Source organism: Megalobrama amblycephala, unplaced genomic scaffold (genome assembly GCF_018812025.1).
Source record: "Megalobrama amblycephala isolate DHTTF-2021 unplaced genomic scaffold, ASM1881202v1 scaffold331, whole genome shotgun sequence".
Lineage (NCBI taxonomy): Eukaryota > Metazoa > Chordata > Actinopteri > Cypriniformes > Xenocyprididae > Megalobrama > Megalobrama amblycephala.
In genome coordinates this window covers 55,766-68,883 of record NW_025953344.1, presented here as the reverse complement: position 1 = coordinate 68,883, position 13,118 = coordinate 55,766, and the positions used below count along the sequence as shown (strand labels likewise).

General features: G+C 37.2%; 1 protein-coding gene across 1 annotated transcript; it reads left to right on the top strand.

Annotated features, from left to right (window-relative positions):
• The first annotated feature begins 5,612 nt into the window (after positions 1 to 5,612).
• On the top strand, positions 5,613 to 7,614 carry LOC125261139 (microfibril-associated glycoprotein 4-like). The gene is made up of 6 exons (XM_048179744.1): positions 5,613 to 5,705; positions 5,824 to 5,882; positions 5,955 to 6,164; positions 6,517 to 6,613; positions 6,887 to 7,054; positions 7,145 to 7,614. Exons 2-6 carry the CDS (start codon positions 5,877 to 5,879, stop codon positions 7,399 to 7,401), a joined length of 738 nt encoding a protein of 245 aa, XP_048035701.1. The 5' UTR covers positions 5,613 to 5,705; positions 5,824 to 5,876; the 3' UTR covers positions 7,402 to 7,614.
• Positions 7,615 to 13,118: the final 5,504 nt, after the last annotated feature.

Sequence of the window (13,118 nt, the reverse complement as noted above, 5' to 3'; positions counted from 1 at the left end):
TTAAATCTTTCTAATCTTTCTGTCATTAATTCCTCACCCTCATGTCGTTCCACACCCGTGAGACCTTCGTTGATCTTCAGAACACAAATTAAGATATTTTTGATGAAATCCGAGAGGTATATGACTCGTCCATAGACAGCAATATAATCAACACTTTCAAGGTCCAGAAAGGTACTAAAGACATCATTAAAACAGTCATGTGACTGCAGTGATTCAACCTTAATGTTATGAAGAGACGAGAATACTTTTTGTGCGCAAAAACAAAACAAAAATAACAGCTTTATTCAATGATCTCTTCATTATCTTACGCAGGTGATGCAGTAACACAGCGAAGCTTCCGTGTTTACATCCGAATGCCATCTCAGTATTGGCCAAAGCCGATCACGTGATCAGCACGACGCATGAGTGTGATGCTGACGCAGGAGCCGGCCAAAAATGAGTCGGCGTTCTGACGGAAAACCTGGAAGCGCTGGACATAAACAACGAATGAGAATGACACAGAAGAGAAGAGATTGTTCAATAAAGTTATTTTTATTTTTTTTAAATGGTATGCGTAATGATGTCATCCCTAAAAAAATGCATTGTTGCAAAAGTTGTTGTTGTTGTTGTCCATCAGATCAGATCTAAATGGATCTTCCTCACACGACAGGACTGCTACCTGTTAAGGCACTTCAAACTGATAAACAAAGTTTCAATCTCCCCTTTTGCCAAGACACCTCAAACTGCACCACACAGCCCTAATTCCACTTCCAGAGATATCTTAACCATGCACCACAGCTCAAATTTCCCCATGGTTTGTCCCCTTATCCAAATTTACCAAATTTTAACCTAATCACAAATGCTTTCTTTCCAATTCTCCCAGCTCTTTCAACCAGACAGCAATATTCAAAATGCATTAAAAGTCAGAAATAAAAAGATGATACATAAAAGATATAAAATACATTAAAAATGGAAAAGGAACAGGAAAAGGAATTAAAAGAATAAAAAGATAATACATATAAATAATACAAATAAAATACAGTTCGGACATAGCACAGTGCTCAATCAGCAAATGCATAGATAAAAAGATGTGTTTTGAGTCTGGATTTGAATGTGGCTACTGTTGGAGCACACCTAATCTCTTCTGGAAGCTGGTTCCAGCTGCGGCTGGCGTAACAGCTAAAAGCAGACTCTCCTTGCTTTGAGTGAACCCTTGGTATTTCTAAATGACTTGATCCTGATGATCTGAGTGATCTGTTAGGTTTATATTCTATGAGCATATCTGCAATGTATTGAGGTCCTAGACCATTGAGTGATTTATGAACAGGTAACAGTACTTTAAAATCAATTCTAAATGCAACTGGAAGCCAGTGCAAGGACCTGAGGACTGGTGTGATGTGTTCATGTTTTCTGGTTCTGCTCAGAATCCTGGCAGCAGCGTTCTGTACGAGCTGCAGCTGTCTTATGGTCTTTTTGGGAAGACAAGTGAGGAGCCCATTACAATAATCCACCCGGCTGGTGATGAAAGCATGAACAAGTTTCTCTAAGTCTTGACTGGAGACAAAGCATCTAATTCTTGCAATATTTTTGAGATGATAATATGCTGATTTAGTTAATGTCTTTACATGGCTATTAAAACTCAGGGCTGACTCCAAAATCACGCGAGATTTATGACTTTGACTTGATTTTTAGTTGTTTGACCCCTAGAGTGAAGGTACATGTTCACTTTGAGAACTTCATCTTTGTTTCCAAATGCAATGACTTCAGTTTTGTCTTTGTTTAACTGAAGGAAGTTTAGGCACATCCAATTTTTAATTTCATCAATGCATTGGCACAGGGAGTCAATGGGGCTGTAGTCGTTAGGTGATAGGGCTAGGTAAATCTGGGTGTCATCTGCATAGCTGTGATATGCAATTTGGTTCTTTCTCATTATTTGGCTCAGTGGCAGCATATATAGGTTGAACAGGAGGGGTGCAAGAATTGAACCTTGAGGGACTCCGCATGTCATGGATGTCCACTCAGACTTATGGTCACCGATACTCACATAATAACCTCTCCCTTCTAAGTATGACCTGAACCATTTAAGGACCATCCCAGAAAGCCCAACCCAGTTTTCCAGCCTGTCAAGAAGTATGTTGTGATCGACAGTGTCAAACGCAGCACTGAGGTCGAGTAGAACCAGCACTGATAATTTACCTGAATCGGTGTTTAGGCGAATATCATTTATTATCTTTATGAGCGCTGTCTCTGTGCTGTGTACTATGATCGCAAGTCCCATCTATAGTGTTATTAAATAGGAAATATATAAGAAGACGACAGCGAGGTGGAACAGCTCATTTGACTTTATTTGAGATCAAATTCTATATTAATAAATTGCACTTATAAAATTATTTTATTTACAAGTGTCATGTTTGTGATTTTCATTTGTCATGCAGCCCAGGGGTGCATTTCCAAAAGCATTATTAGTCAACTATGATCGCAAGCCCCATTGAACTCTATTGGTAATGACGAAACTTGCGACCACAGATCGCTTTGGGAAACACACCCCAGAACTGTTTCTGATCATTAAATCGAAACAAACTCACACTTTTATGACATTACTTTTATTTATTCAGATACATTCTGTATTTTTATTTTACCATTCTTTTTGTCAGCATTGAAAACTCCAACAGTCTTCCTTAATTTATCTGTAGCAAATTAGCTCAAAATAAATATGAATAATTAATCATAACTAGTTATAATTAATTATTAATATTTTAATCAGTTAATAAAATTAACTTAATGTAATAAAATTAATATTACAATCAATTAACCTGTTGTTCAATGAACACACAGTGTTAATTGTTTATTAATTCTAAGAAATGCTCATTTCCAGGTTATGGGAAATAACAATCTTATTCTACTAAAAGCCTGTAGTCAGGATCGACATGAATAGGGACTCCCGTATATGAGCGCAAAACACGGACAACCTTACGTGTGACATGAACAAGACTTTATTAACTAGACTAAACACTTAAACTACTCTAAGTTTCACACACATACATGCATACAGTTTACCAAGAGAGAGAGAGAGAGCTAAAGCAGAGTACAGGAAGCAAGAGGTTACAGCATTGTTGTACATTTCAGCAGATCAACAGCCTTGAGCAAACCATCAGTTTAGTTTTAACAGGCCCTTCTTTAAAAGGGTAAGGATACTCAATGTATCCGATAATGAGACTAAGTTTGATACTTGCATGTCTCTCCAAGTTGAATTAAAACTGTCCTGATGCAATTTGTGGAGGCTCTAGGGTCTAGGCCGAGGCCTGGCACAAGCTTGGGGTTCCTTAGAAGCTTCTAGCTTCTTAAAGCGTCATCTTGACGTCAGTATTTGTCCATAAAAGAGAAGAAGAGGAGGAAGAGCAGGAAGAGAGAGGTTTTATCTTGTGATCAGTGAATATAAGGGGTGAAGATGTCACACCCTCTTGAGGTGTCTGAGCCAATAAGGAGTTTCCCTTTCAGAGGGAAGTTTTACGAGTCTTTGTTCTGTAGCAAGATATTAGCATAAGACACTGGATTGGATGAATGAGAGAATAACCTTCTAGATTCCTATAATACTAACATGTCACAGAGTTAGTAACATGTAACATGAATTACCAAATAGGAAATGAAAGTTGGAGTCCGTAGATACCAAACATGCTACCAGTGTGATTTCAGTTATCTATACATTTGCAGCTATGGAACATTAATACCAAAATAGTTCAAAAGAGAGAATTAATACATAGAATAAAGCCTATAAAAGGAAAGTCATGAGATGGGAAAATTGGATACATGTTTATACATTTCCCAAGTGGTTATATAGAGAATACATAGGATTACGAGAGTTTATTTGTCCTTCTCAGGAAGGATGAGTCACTGTCTCTACAGCATTCTTCCGGATCATAAAAGTACCATATAACTGTAACAGGACACCTAGTTGTGCCTGTGTGCTAGCTACACTTGGGATGCTGGTTGCAGTTTTAGGGGGATGAGTTCAGAGAACTTTGATAGTGGGAGTGAGTTTATGGGTAATTAATTAAATACAATGAATAATTCTGTGGCTGATTGGTCCAGACGCTACATATCTTTTTGTCTTAAAAAGGGGATTTAATGCTAATAAATGTGGTGTCACATGACAGAATTAGCCTATACACACAGCGTCCGCGCGTTCGTGTGTTGCTCCTGTTAAAGCTCTGTAGTTCAAAGGTGCATCACAAGGATGAGGAAAATACTGTCTTGAAAATCTCTAAAGCTCTACAAAAATAAGCGTATGATACGTATTTTCCTCATCCTTGTGATGCTCCTTTGAACTACAGAGCTTTAAAAGGAGCAACACACGAACGCGCGGACGCTGTGTGTATAGGCTAATTCTGTCATGTGACACCACATTTATTAGCATTAAAGCCCTATAAACTATAAACTTAAACTTTTATATCATTAAGAAACTTGATGTGCCATCGGCACCATGCCCTGGAGGTACTCAAAAAGTTTTGAGACAGTGTCACCTTGTGGCCAAAAGTTAAAATGAAATTTCCAAAAATGGAATAACTCTTGATTAATTTTACCTATTATAATGAAACTGGTCTTAATAGATTCCATGGATACCATATTTGCCATAGTCGGCCAAACTTCCTGTCCGGAATTTTGATCTTTTTAAACCTACTTTTTCAAATCATCCTAGAATGTTGGTATAATTTCCAAAACAATTTAATTGTATCATCTTCACAACATGCCGGCAAAAAGTTATGGATTTCGTGTTGATGAACAAAGTTGATGGCATGATGCCACAAACACTCTGAGGCTGTATCCCTGCAGTGCTTTGGTATATTGACACCAAACTTTGCATGTGTCATTATCACCTCACTCTGACCACACCACATCAATTTCATAATAGCGCCACCTATTGGTCGAAAGTTATAAACCATTAAATCATATTACTAGTGATTGTCTTCTTGATTTTTCAGCCATTTTGCCTAAAATCATCTTTATGTCTTTATTTGCTCATTGTTGCAGTTGGTCTGATGCTCCCAGCGATGCTGGTATGACTTATCATGCCTTCTTTGTTCTTGGCCCCTTGATTGTTGCTTGCAGCTATATTTTTAATTATTACTATTAAGCCCTGTTTATCTATTTTAGTCTGGTTGAGATTTAAATGTGTTTTACAAGAGAAACCTGCTGACCAAAGAATGGTATGAGAACCAGAGAGTGTAAAATATATGAATACTACACTTATGTAGCACTACCACACAGTACATCGGTTTGATTTGTCACTGCATGTTTATTCACCAACATCATGTTAAAGATTTTTGAATGTTTGCATGTCAGAAAATCACCAGGACCTGGTTGGAACAAACACCTTAAGCCAAGAAAATACAAATTATGATACAAATGATTAAGGATTTTCTTAACTCTTTTGCTTAAGGGGTCTGTTGCAATCGGTTTCTAGATAAATTACTTTATCATCACTTTCAGATGAAATAAATGTGTCTTTTGTTTCCTCTGAAGATGATAAAGCAGGTTGCCAAAAAAGGGGGCAAAAATAAACAAAAAACTTCTCCTTTTATGGCATCTAACCCATGAGTGTCCAATAAAGATTTGAAGGTAAGCTTTAGGGGTTTATTTTGCAAATACAGAGGAGGATCCTGACAGTCGGAGAGATATTTAAAGACACGTCTCTCGCCTGAACATTCAACAGATTCTCAGTTCATACGGTGAGTTTTATTTTGGGTCATTTTGAAAATGATGCAGGTCTCAGGTATTTTTTTCTTTAATGACAGAATTTATCTTGTTCAACTAAAGGCGATTTCATTTGTCTGAACTGTATTTCAGGAGCAAATCCCACTGCATCCTCTGAGCTGAACCTCTGAAGAAACTTCTCAAACATGATTGTGAGTTTTTGTGTGTAAGAATGTAAGTAAGATTTAGTCAGACATCAAACATCAGTTGTGTGTCTCTCTCAGGTGTTGCTGTGTTTGTCCGCGGTGTTTCCCGTGTTGATGGGGACTGAAGTGGTCAACTCTAATTGCTTTCTTGCCACTGATTGCTCTGATGTTTATTCAAGTGATAAAACCAGCAGTGGCGTGTACACCGTCTCCTCAATAGATGGACCGGTGCAGATCTACTGTGACATGATCCCCAGCGGAGAAAATCACAGCAAAGGCAACTGGACGGTAAGAGTTTCAATCTGAGCAAGAGTGTTTTATCTCAAGACCTTATTTTATTAGCAGCGTGAATGAAACCATTTGCATATTTTATAGTAACATATATTATTGTAAACTATTATCCAAATTGTCACTCATTTGAAAATTGTGCTTTTATTTGTCTTTGTTTATTTTACTGAGTTTAATAGTTCCATAACAGACTGTCACACTTTTGGTGATGCTAGGGTCAGAAATGAAAGCTTGTCAACTTAAAAAAAATAAAAAGCTTTTTTAAATCTTTACACCCTGAACATCTTAATTTAAAAAGATGAATGATGTGAAATGATGTGTGAAAATGATGAATGATTTATGAATGTTTCAGGTGATTCTCAGGCGAATGGACGGCGAGGTGAATTTCTTTAGGCCATGGGACAGTTATAAACAGGGTTTTGGTAATAAAGAAGGTGAACACTGGCTGGGTGAGTGTTTTTGTGACGTTTTTGGCAAAACAATTTGTGAAAACGGTTACGTCATGTAAAGTGGCATTGCTAACTACTGGCCTGGCAACAGAGTAAAGTGTTTTTAGCCGTTTCTGCTGATCTGTGTGAATGAGAAAAACACACAAGGAAAAAATGTTCAGTTTTTAGTACATTGTTGTCGTGTGAATTTCCCTTAATCTGGACCATAGTATAAATGCCGATTTATTTGGACATTAGTGAGCCTAAACCAGTTTAATTTCATGTTTTCAACAGGTTTAGAGTTTATTCACCTGCTGACACGCAGGAATCGGTATAAACTGAGAGTAGATCTGGAGGACTTTGATGGGACGAAGGCTTACGCTGTGTACGAGTCCTTCTCTGTGGATGCCGAGTCTGATGGGTACAAACTGCATGTCAGCGGCTTTGTAGATGGAGGAGCAGGTAAAACAATCTACAAATGTTTAATTTTCCAGTTTTTTTAAGATGTCTAAATGAAAGTGTCTCTATAATGAAAGTTTCTCCTTTCTGCAGGTGACTCTTTGAGTTACCACAATGGAATGAAGTTCTCCACCTTTGACAAAGACCAAGACCTTTCAAGCAGTAACTGTGCTTTAATACGCCCAGGAGGGTTTTGGTTTAAAGATTGTTATAAAACAAACCCCACTGGTCCTTATATGTGGGGGAAAGATGATGCTAAAAGCTTGTATATTGCAGCCAACTGGTACTACTGGAAGAACAACTGGAACTCTCTGAAGGCCATCACCATGAAGATCACACGTGTGATGTAGACCAGGGATTACAAATGCTTCACGACTGCAGCTTGTGCACATATATCCACAACTATTATGCATTCATGTGGATCTTTCTTAAAATATGGTGACCAGCATGTCCCATCAGCTTTCAGTGAGGGAAAAGTGCACATAAAATAATAATAATAATTCAACATCCATTGTTCTTTTAAAAAAAAAATGTGTTGAAATTGCTTTGATTTTGAAGCAATAAAAGTTTATGCTCAAAGCAATATGTTGTTCTGGTGTGTTTTAAGTATTAATCAACTAAATAGTCAATACTCATGTGGGCTTCATATATGCATTAGGAAAATAGTTTATTCAGGGTTTCTGCAGGTTTTATAAAGTTCATTTAAAGACCTCTTGAAGACCAAGTAAATAAAACCAACTTGAAGGGAATATAATATGTCAATGTTTTCTCTAAACATAAATGTCTACAGTCACCAGCACTAGCACTCCATTTCCCAGCACTCCAGAACACAGCCTGACAACATATGTTTATTAACAACAGTTTTAAAATGCAACTTCAAACAGATCTCCATTATGTTTTAATTCATTTTACAAAAAGCTAGTATATGGAAATAACTTCTACTGCAAAAAGAGTGCTATTCGTCCTTAATATTTTTGTCTTGTTTTCCAGTAAAAATGTCTGGTTTAAATCAAGACACATTGAAAAGCAAAATGTCAAAAGATAAGTGTTGTTTTCAGAGAAACTGATCAAAATGAAGTGAGTTTATGATTGAAACAAGAACAAATATCTGCCAACGAGCTCAGAAAAATCAACTTATTTCAAAGTCATAGTTCACTGATATATATTTGTTCTTCTTTTAAGTATAAACTTATTTCATTTTGCATTTCAAGTAAATGTATGCTGATTTAAGGATATTTGTATTGGAAAACAGGATAATTTTATTTATTTATTATTATTATTATTTTTTTTTGCAGTGCATGCAACATTTAATGTCATGCCTTTATGAATTTAATACTACACTTGATTTAAGACCTTTTTAAGGCCTTATTTTGTGGAAGGGTGAATCAAGACCCGCAGAAACCCTGTTTATTACTGTATCTAAAATGATAACGTATGAGAGTAAACAAGAAACAGATTATTCTAAAATGTAAACCCTGTTGAAATATAAATAGGTGTATTATATATCTTGTTTATCTGGACAGTAACCAGGTATGGACTGATGACTGATGGAACTGAGACTTTTCCCAGTGGTCAGGCTGATTTTTGAGCAGCATGTCAAAGTCAAATTTAGATTTGTAAATGGAAAGATGCACAATTTCTGGTTTCAAATGAATTTTGAGTGAATATTGGAGAAATTAAGCATTTTAAAATTAGTAATTCAGTCAGTTTTGGACTTCTCATTTGCCATCATTAAATTGCACTGTATCAGCAGTATCTCTGCTGTCCACTGGTTATTTGCTAAAGTTTTCTAACAAAGACACAAGTCATCTGAGTGGGTTGCAAAATGAACCAACTTCTTCTTTGACAGCTGATTCACTGAAAGATAATCAAGTTAGGCTTACCATCGCAATAAGTTAAAGCACAACGATGACTCTGATGATGAATCGACTTCTTCATATCAGATGTTTTGAAACTCTTTAAATGTTTCATCGCCCACCGCACTTTCTGTCCTCTGCTGACCTCCGGACGCAGGACGCAGACAACCAGATGAGCTGTGAATTCAGCACATGGATCGCAGAGAAGAAACCTTTGCTGTTCTGCGTGTGTCCTTAATCCACACAATTTCAGTCCATCATGAAGGTGGACAATGAAGTCCACGATGAAGGATTCACATTTCATAAATGCAGGGAAATAGGCTGTTGGAGAAGATTTCAGAATTAGAGACACGCATCCAAACTTTAATCAAGAATAGTATGTTTTGGATGTGACTAGCTTAGTGAACCCCGTACATTGTTCGGTTCTGGCTGTAGAGCACATGCATCAGGGCAAATGGGTGACTGAGAGACGGCATAGTCGCAGGGCAAAACACCGCTGTTCCCTTCCAATTAGAACTTCAAACTCGTTTTCTCCACTCAGTGATGCACCCACTGAGAATCCTGTTGAAAGTGCCCTAGATATTGGCGATTCTATTACACTGAACTTGAAAATAGAGACACCAGCCACCATAGTCACATGTTTGCTGGGAACCAGAGCGCCTGACATCAAAGCAAATTTAAAAGTGCTGGCTAATGCTAATCGCAAATACTCTAAAGCCCTGAACACACCAAGCATTCATTCTTATCGAGTCTCTCTGTAGCTTTAGCCACCTTAACCATATCACGCTTTCAGAATCATTCAGAATCGAATTTTAGCAAACATACAGAAAATACATGCTATACCTCTGTTATATGCTGCATCAGGAACAGTTTAATGATCCATTTTGCGAGCTATATTAGCTGTGTTAGCAGCTGTATTGTGTATTGGAATGACAAGCGAGCTTGGGGGCAGCGAGCACTAGCTCATTTGCATTTAAAGCAACCCACCCACAAAAACGGCTTGATTTTGCTCACACCTAAACGGGGCAAATTTGACAAGCTATAATAAATGATCTGTGGGGTATTTTGAGCTGAAAATTCACAGACACATTCTGGGGACACCAGAGACTTATATAACATCTTGTCAAAAGGGGCATAATAGGTCACCTTTAAAGAGGTGTGTGAGCTCGCAAGTATGATGTCAGAAACTGTAATTTGCTCTGGCCCCCTTCCTGTTCGCTGGAGTGATGAGGTACTTAGCAGGCTGTCGTCAATTAATGACTGGCTGTCTAAGTGGTGTTCGCAGAATAATATAGGGTTTATAGACAATTGAAAACGTTTTTGGGGCAGACCTGGCCTGTTGAAAAGAGATGGTATCCATCCCTCCTGGGATGGTGTCGCTCTTCTTTATAGTAATATGGCACATAGTCTTAGAGCTGAAATATGACAAACTGGGGCCCAGATCAGGAAGCAGACAGACTGGCTAAACCGACCGTCTGCTAGCTGCCTCATGTCACAGAAGTCAGATAAATCCCAACACATAGAGACCCTTTCACCTAGATATCATCAGATAGAAACTGTCTGTACCCCCCGATATAGTAAAAACAAAAAACTCCCAAACCCATTTAAGGGTAAAAATTTAATTGATGTTCAACAAATAAAAAACAGATACAACACAGATGAACAAGTGATAAAGCTTGGGTTGCTGAATCTTAGATCCCTTTCTTCAAAAGCACTTATTGTAAATGATATGATTACAGATCATAGCCTAGATGTGCTGTGTTTGACAGAAACCTGGCTAAGTCCAGATGATATAGTATAATTAATCTGGTGCAACTTCACACACTCAACAAGGTGAATGGAATAAAAACAAAGCTATTTACGGACAATACCAGTAACACTTGTGTTCAGACAATTACATTATTTTAAATGAGTCCACCCCTCAAGGTTACTGTTATTTAACACAAGCTTCGTCTGAAAGGTAAATGGGGAGGTGTTGCTGTAATTTATAGCAATATCTTCAGTATTACTCAGAGGTCTAGTTTCAAATATAATTCTTTTGAAGTGATGTTGCTTTATGTAACGTTATCTAGTGTAAGTGACGAGTGGAACTGTTCATGATTGCACATAACATGGATGATTGCTGTGGGAGCTTCCACATATGGAATACTACGGAATCTGTTTCAGCCAAAGGATAAAACATTTGAAGAAATTGTGAATATTCTTAAGGCCCATTTTGAACCAAAGCCGCTGATAACAGCTAAATGTTACCGATTTCAATGCTGTGTCCAAAAGCCCAATGAAACTGTGTCCCAGTATGTTGCTGAACAATGTGCGTCGAAATGTGACTTTGGTGCAAGTTTGGATGAGGCTCTATGTGATTGCTTTGTTTTATCGGAATCCAAAGTGCATGTCAACGAAGATTGAGGACACACTCACTTTTGCACAACAACTGAGGAAAAAAAGCAGCAACGGTGCATAAGGTAAATTAAAAGACTGTTCTTCACCAGAGACAATTATACTATTGTTGTAAAGGCAAAAACCACAATGCTCTGGAATGTTATTTTAAAAATTCTAAATGTCACAATTGTGGAAAGACTGGGCATATAAAGAAAGCATGCAGAGTTAAAGGGAAGTCATATCTCAACAATAAATCTGCTGAACAACAGAACTAGCACAAAGTTACAGCCTATCTGTAGGCCATCCGTGTATTTTCCCTTATGTTTCAGTCAGTAGTTGTTGGTCATTGTCTTTACATCTGTTGTAAATCTCCTTTATTTTGTTTGTCGTCATGTTTGTGTTTATGTGTTCATGGAATAAATACTGTTTTCTAAAGTATCCTTGCCTCTCATCGTCCCTGCTACTCCCATGACAAATTTACAGTAGAGTGTAAATGTACAAAGATTTAAAGGGACAAAAAGGTCCGCCATTATCAGACAGAATCTGTTAAGTTGTTTGAGTGAACAACATTAAACAGTAAACTATAGTCCTAAACAGAACAAGTAAAGAACTAGATATGATATTTTGTTTGTGTAACATTTCCAAAATCTACTGACAGCTTTGTAAATCTTTGTTTTCAAATGTTTAGGTGAACATTAGGTGAAAAATAAGTGTTTTATATTAGAGCATTTACTTTTGTCAGTTTTGTATACTTCTCATTTGACATCATTAAATTGTATTATATTAGCAGTATCTCTGTTGTCTACATGTTATTTGCTCAAGTTTTATAAAGATACCACTGACTTGAGCAGGTTGCAAAACACAGCAAAATAAAGCAACTTCGCTAGAATGATGAACTTGAAGCACAACAATGACTCTGATAATGAGTTTACTTTTTCATAACAGATGTTTTGAAATTCAAATGTTTCATTTTTTGACCTATTATCTCTCCAAGCAGCCTTGGGTAAACTTCTGTTGAATTAACTGTTGAGGTTAGATTTCAAAGAAACACACATCATATTTTTACATTTATTTAATTAATTTATTTCAGATGTTTAGCCTACTTGTACATAATCAACATATACTGTATATAAGTATATTATTTGTACACTGTCCATATTTATTGTTGTCTAATAGTCTTCCCAGGGACGTAGGAGCCATTATACGGACACGTCCCCCCCACATTCCAAAATCTAAGTTTTGTCCCCCTCACTATTTCCCAATGTCAGATTTTGTTTTGCATTGCCTGCCTATCTCTGCCGATTTCAGAGTCTCCAAATTAATCTATTCTGCAACTTTTAAATGCATAATTAAATTTTTAAAAACTAAATTATAGGCTTATGTGCAGGTTCCGAAAGTTGGTCGTTTTGTCGCTATGGTTACACACACACACACACACACACACACACACCGTTGGCAGTGCGCTCAAAGTCTGTCATTTGTGCAGTTACCCAAAATCTCCTGAATGAAGTTAAAACCCATCATGCCACTGGATGAAATAAAATCGACTAGCAAAGATACAGGAGGCCGCCTTATAAACGAGTGTGTGGAGGATATTGTCATTTCGCCGTAAGGTTTTGATGGCGTCATTTATTTATAAGGAGGGCAACACTCCAGTCCAAAGGTGGCGCTAATGGACCTAAAACAGTTTATTTTATGTATGCTTCGGCAGCCGGTGTTTATTTCTTGTATGTAAATGTAACTAACCGTAACACAGTAGGAAAGAAAAACGTGGAAGTAAAAATACTGAAATAAATACTGATCAGTGATAACATATTTTTGGTGGTTTTGTG

Excerpts from the sequence above, each read along its gene's own strand:
- LOC125261139 (XM_048179744.1), top strand. Across the intron at positions 6,165-6,516 it reads ACAGCAAAGGCAACTGGACG|GTGATTCTCAGGCGAATGGA; the intron begins GTAAGAGTTTCA and ends TGAATGTTTCAG. Across the intron at positions 6,614-6,886 it reads AGAAGGTGAACACTGGCTGG|GTTTAGAGTTTATTCACCTG; the intron begins GTGAGTGTTTTT and ends TGTTTTCAACAG.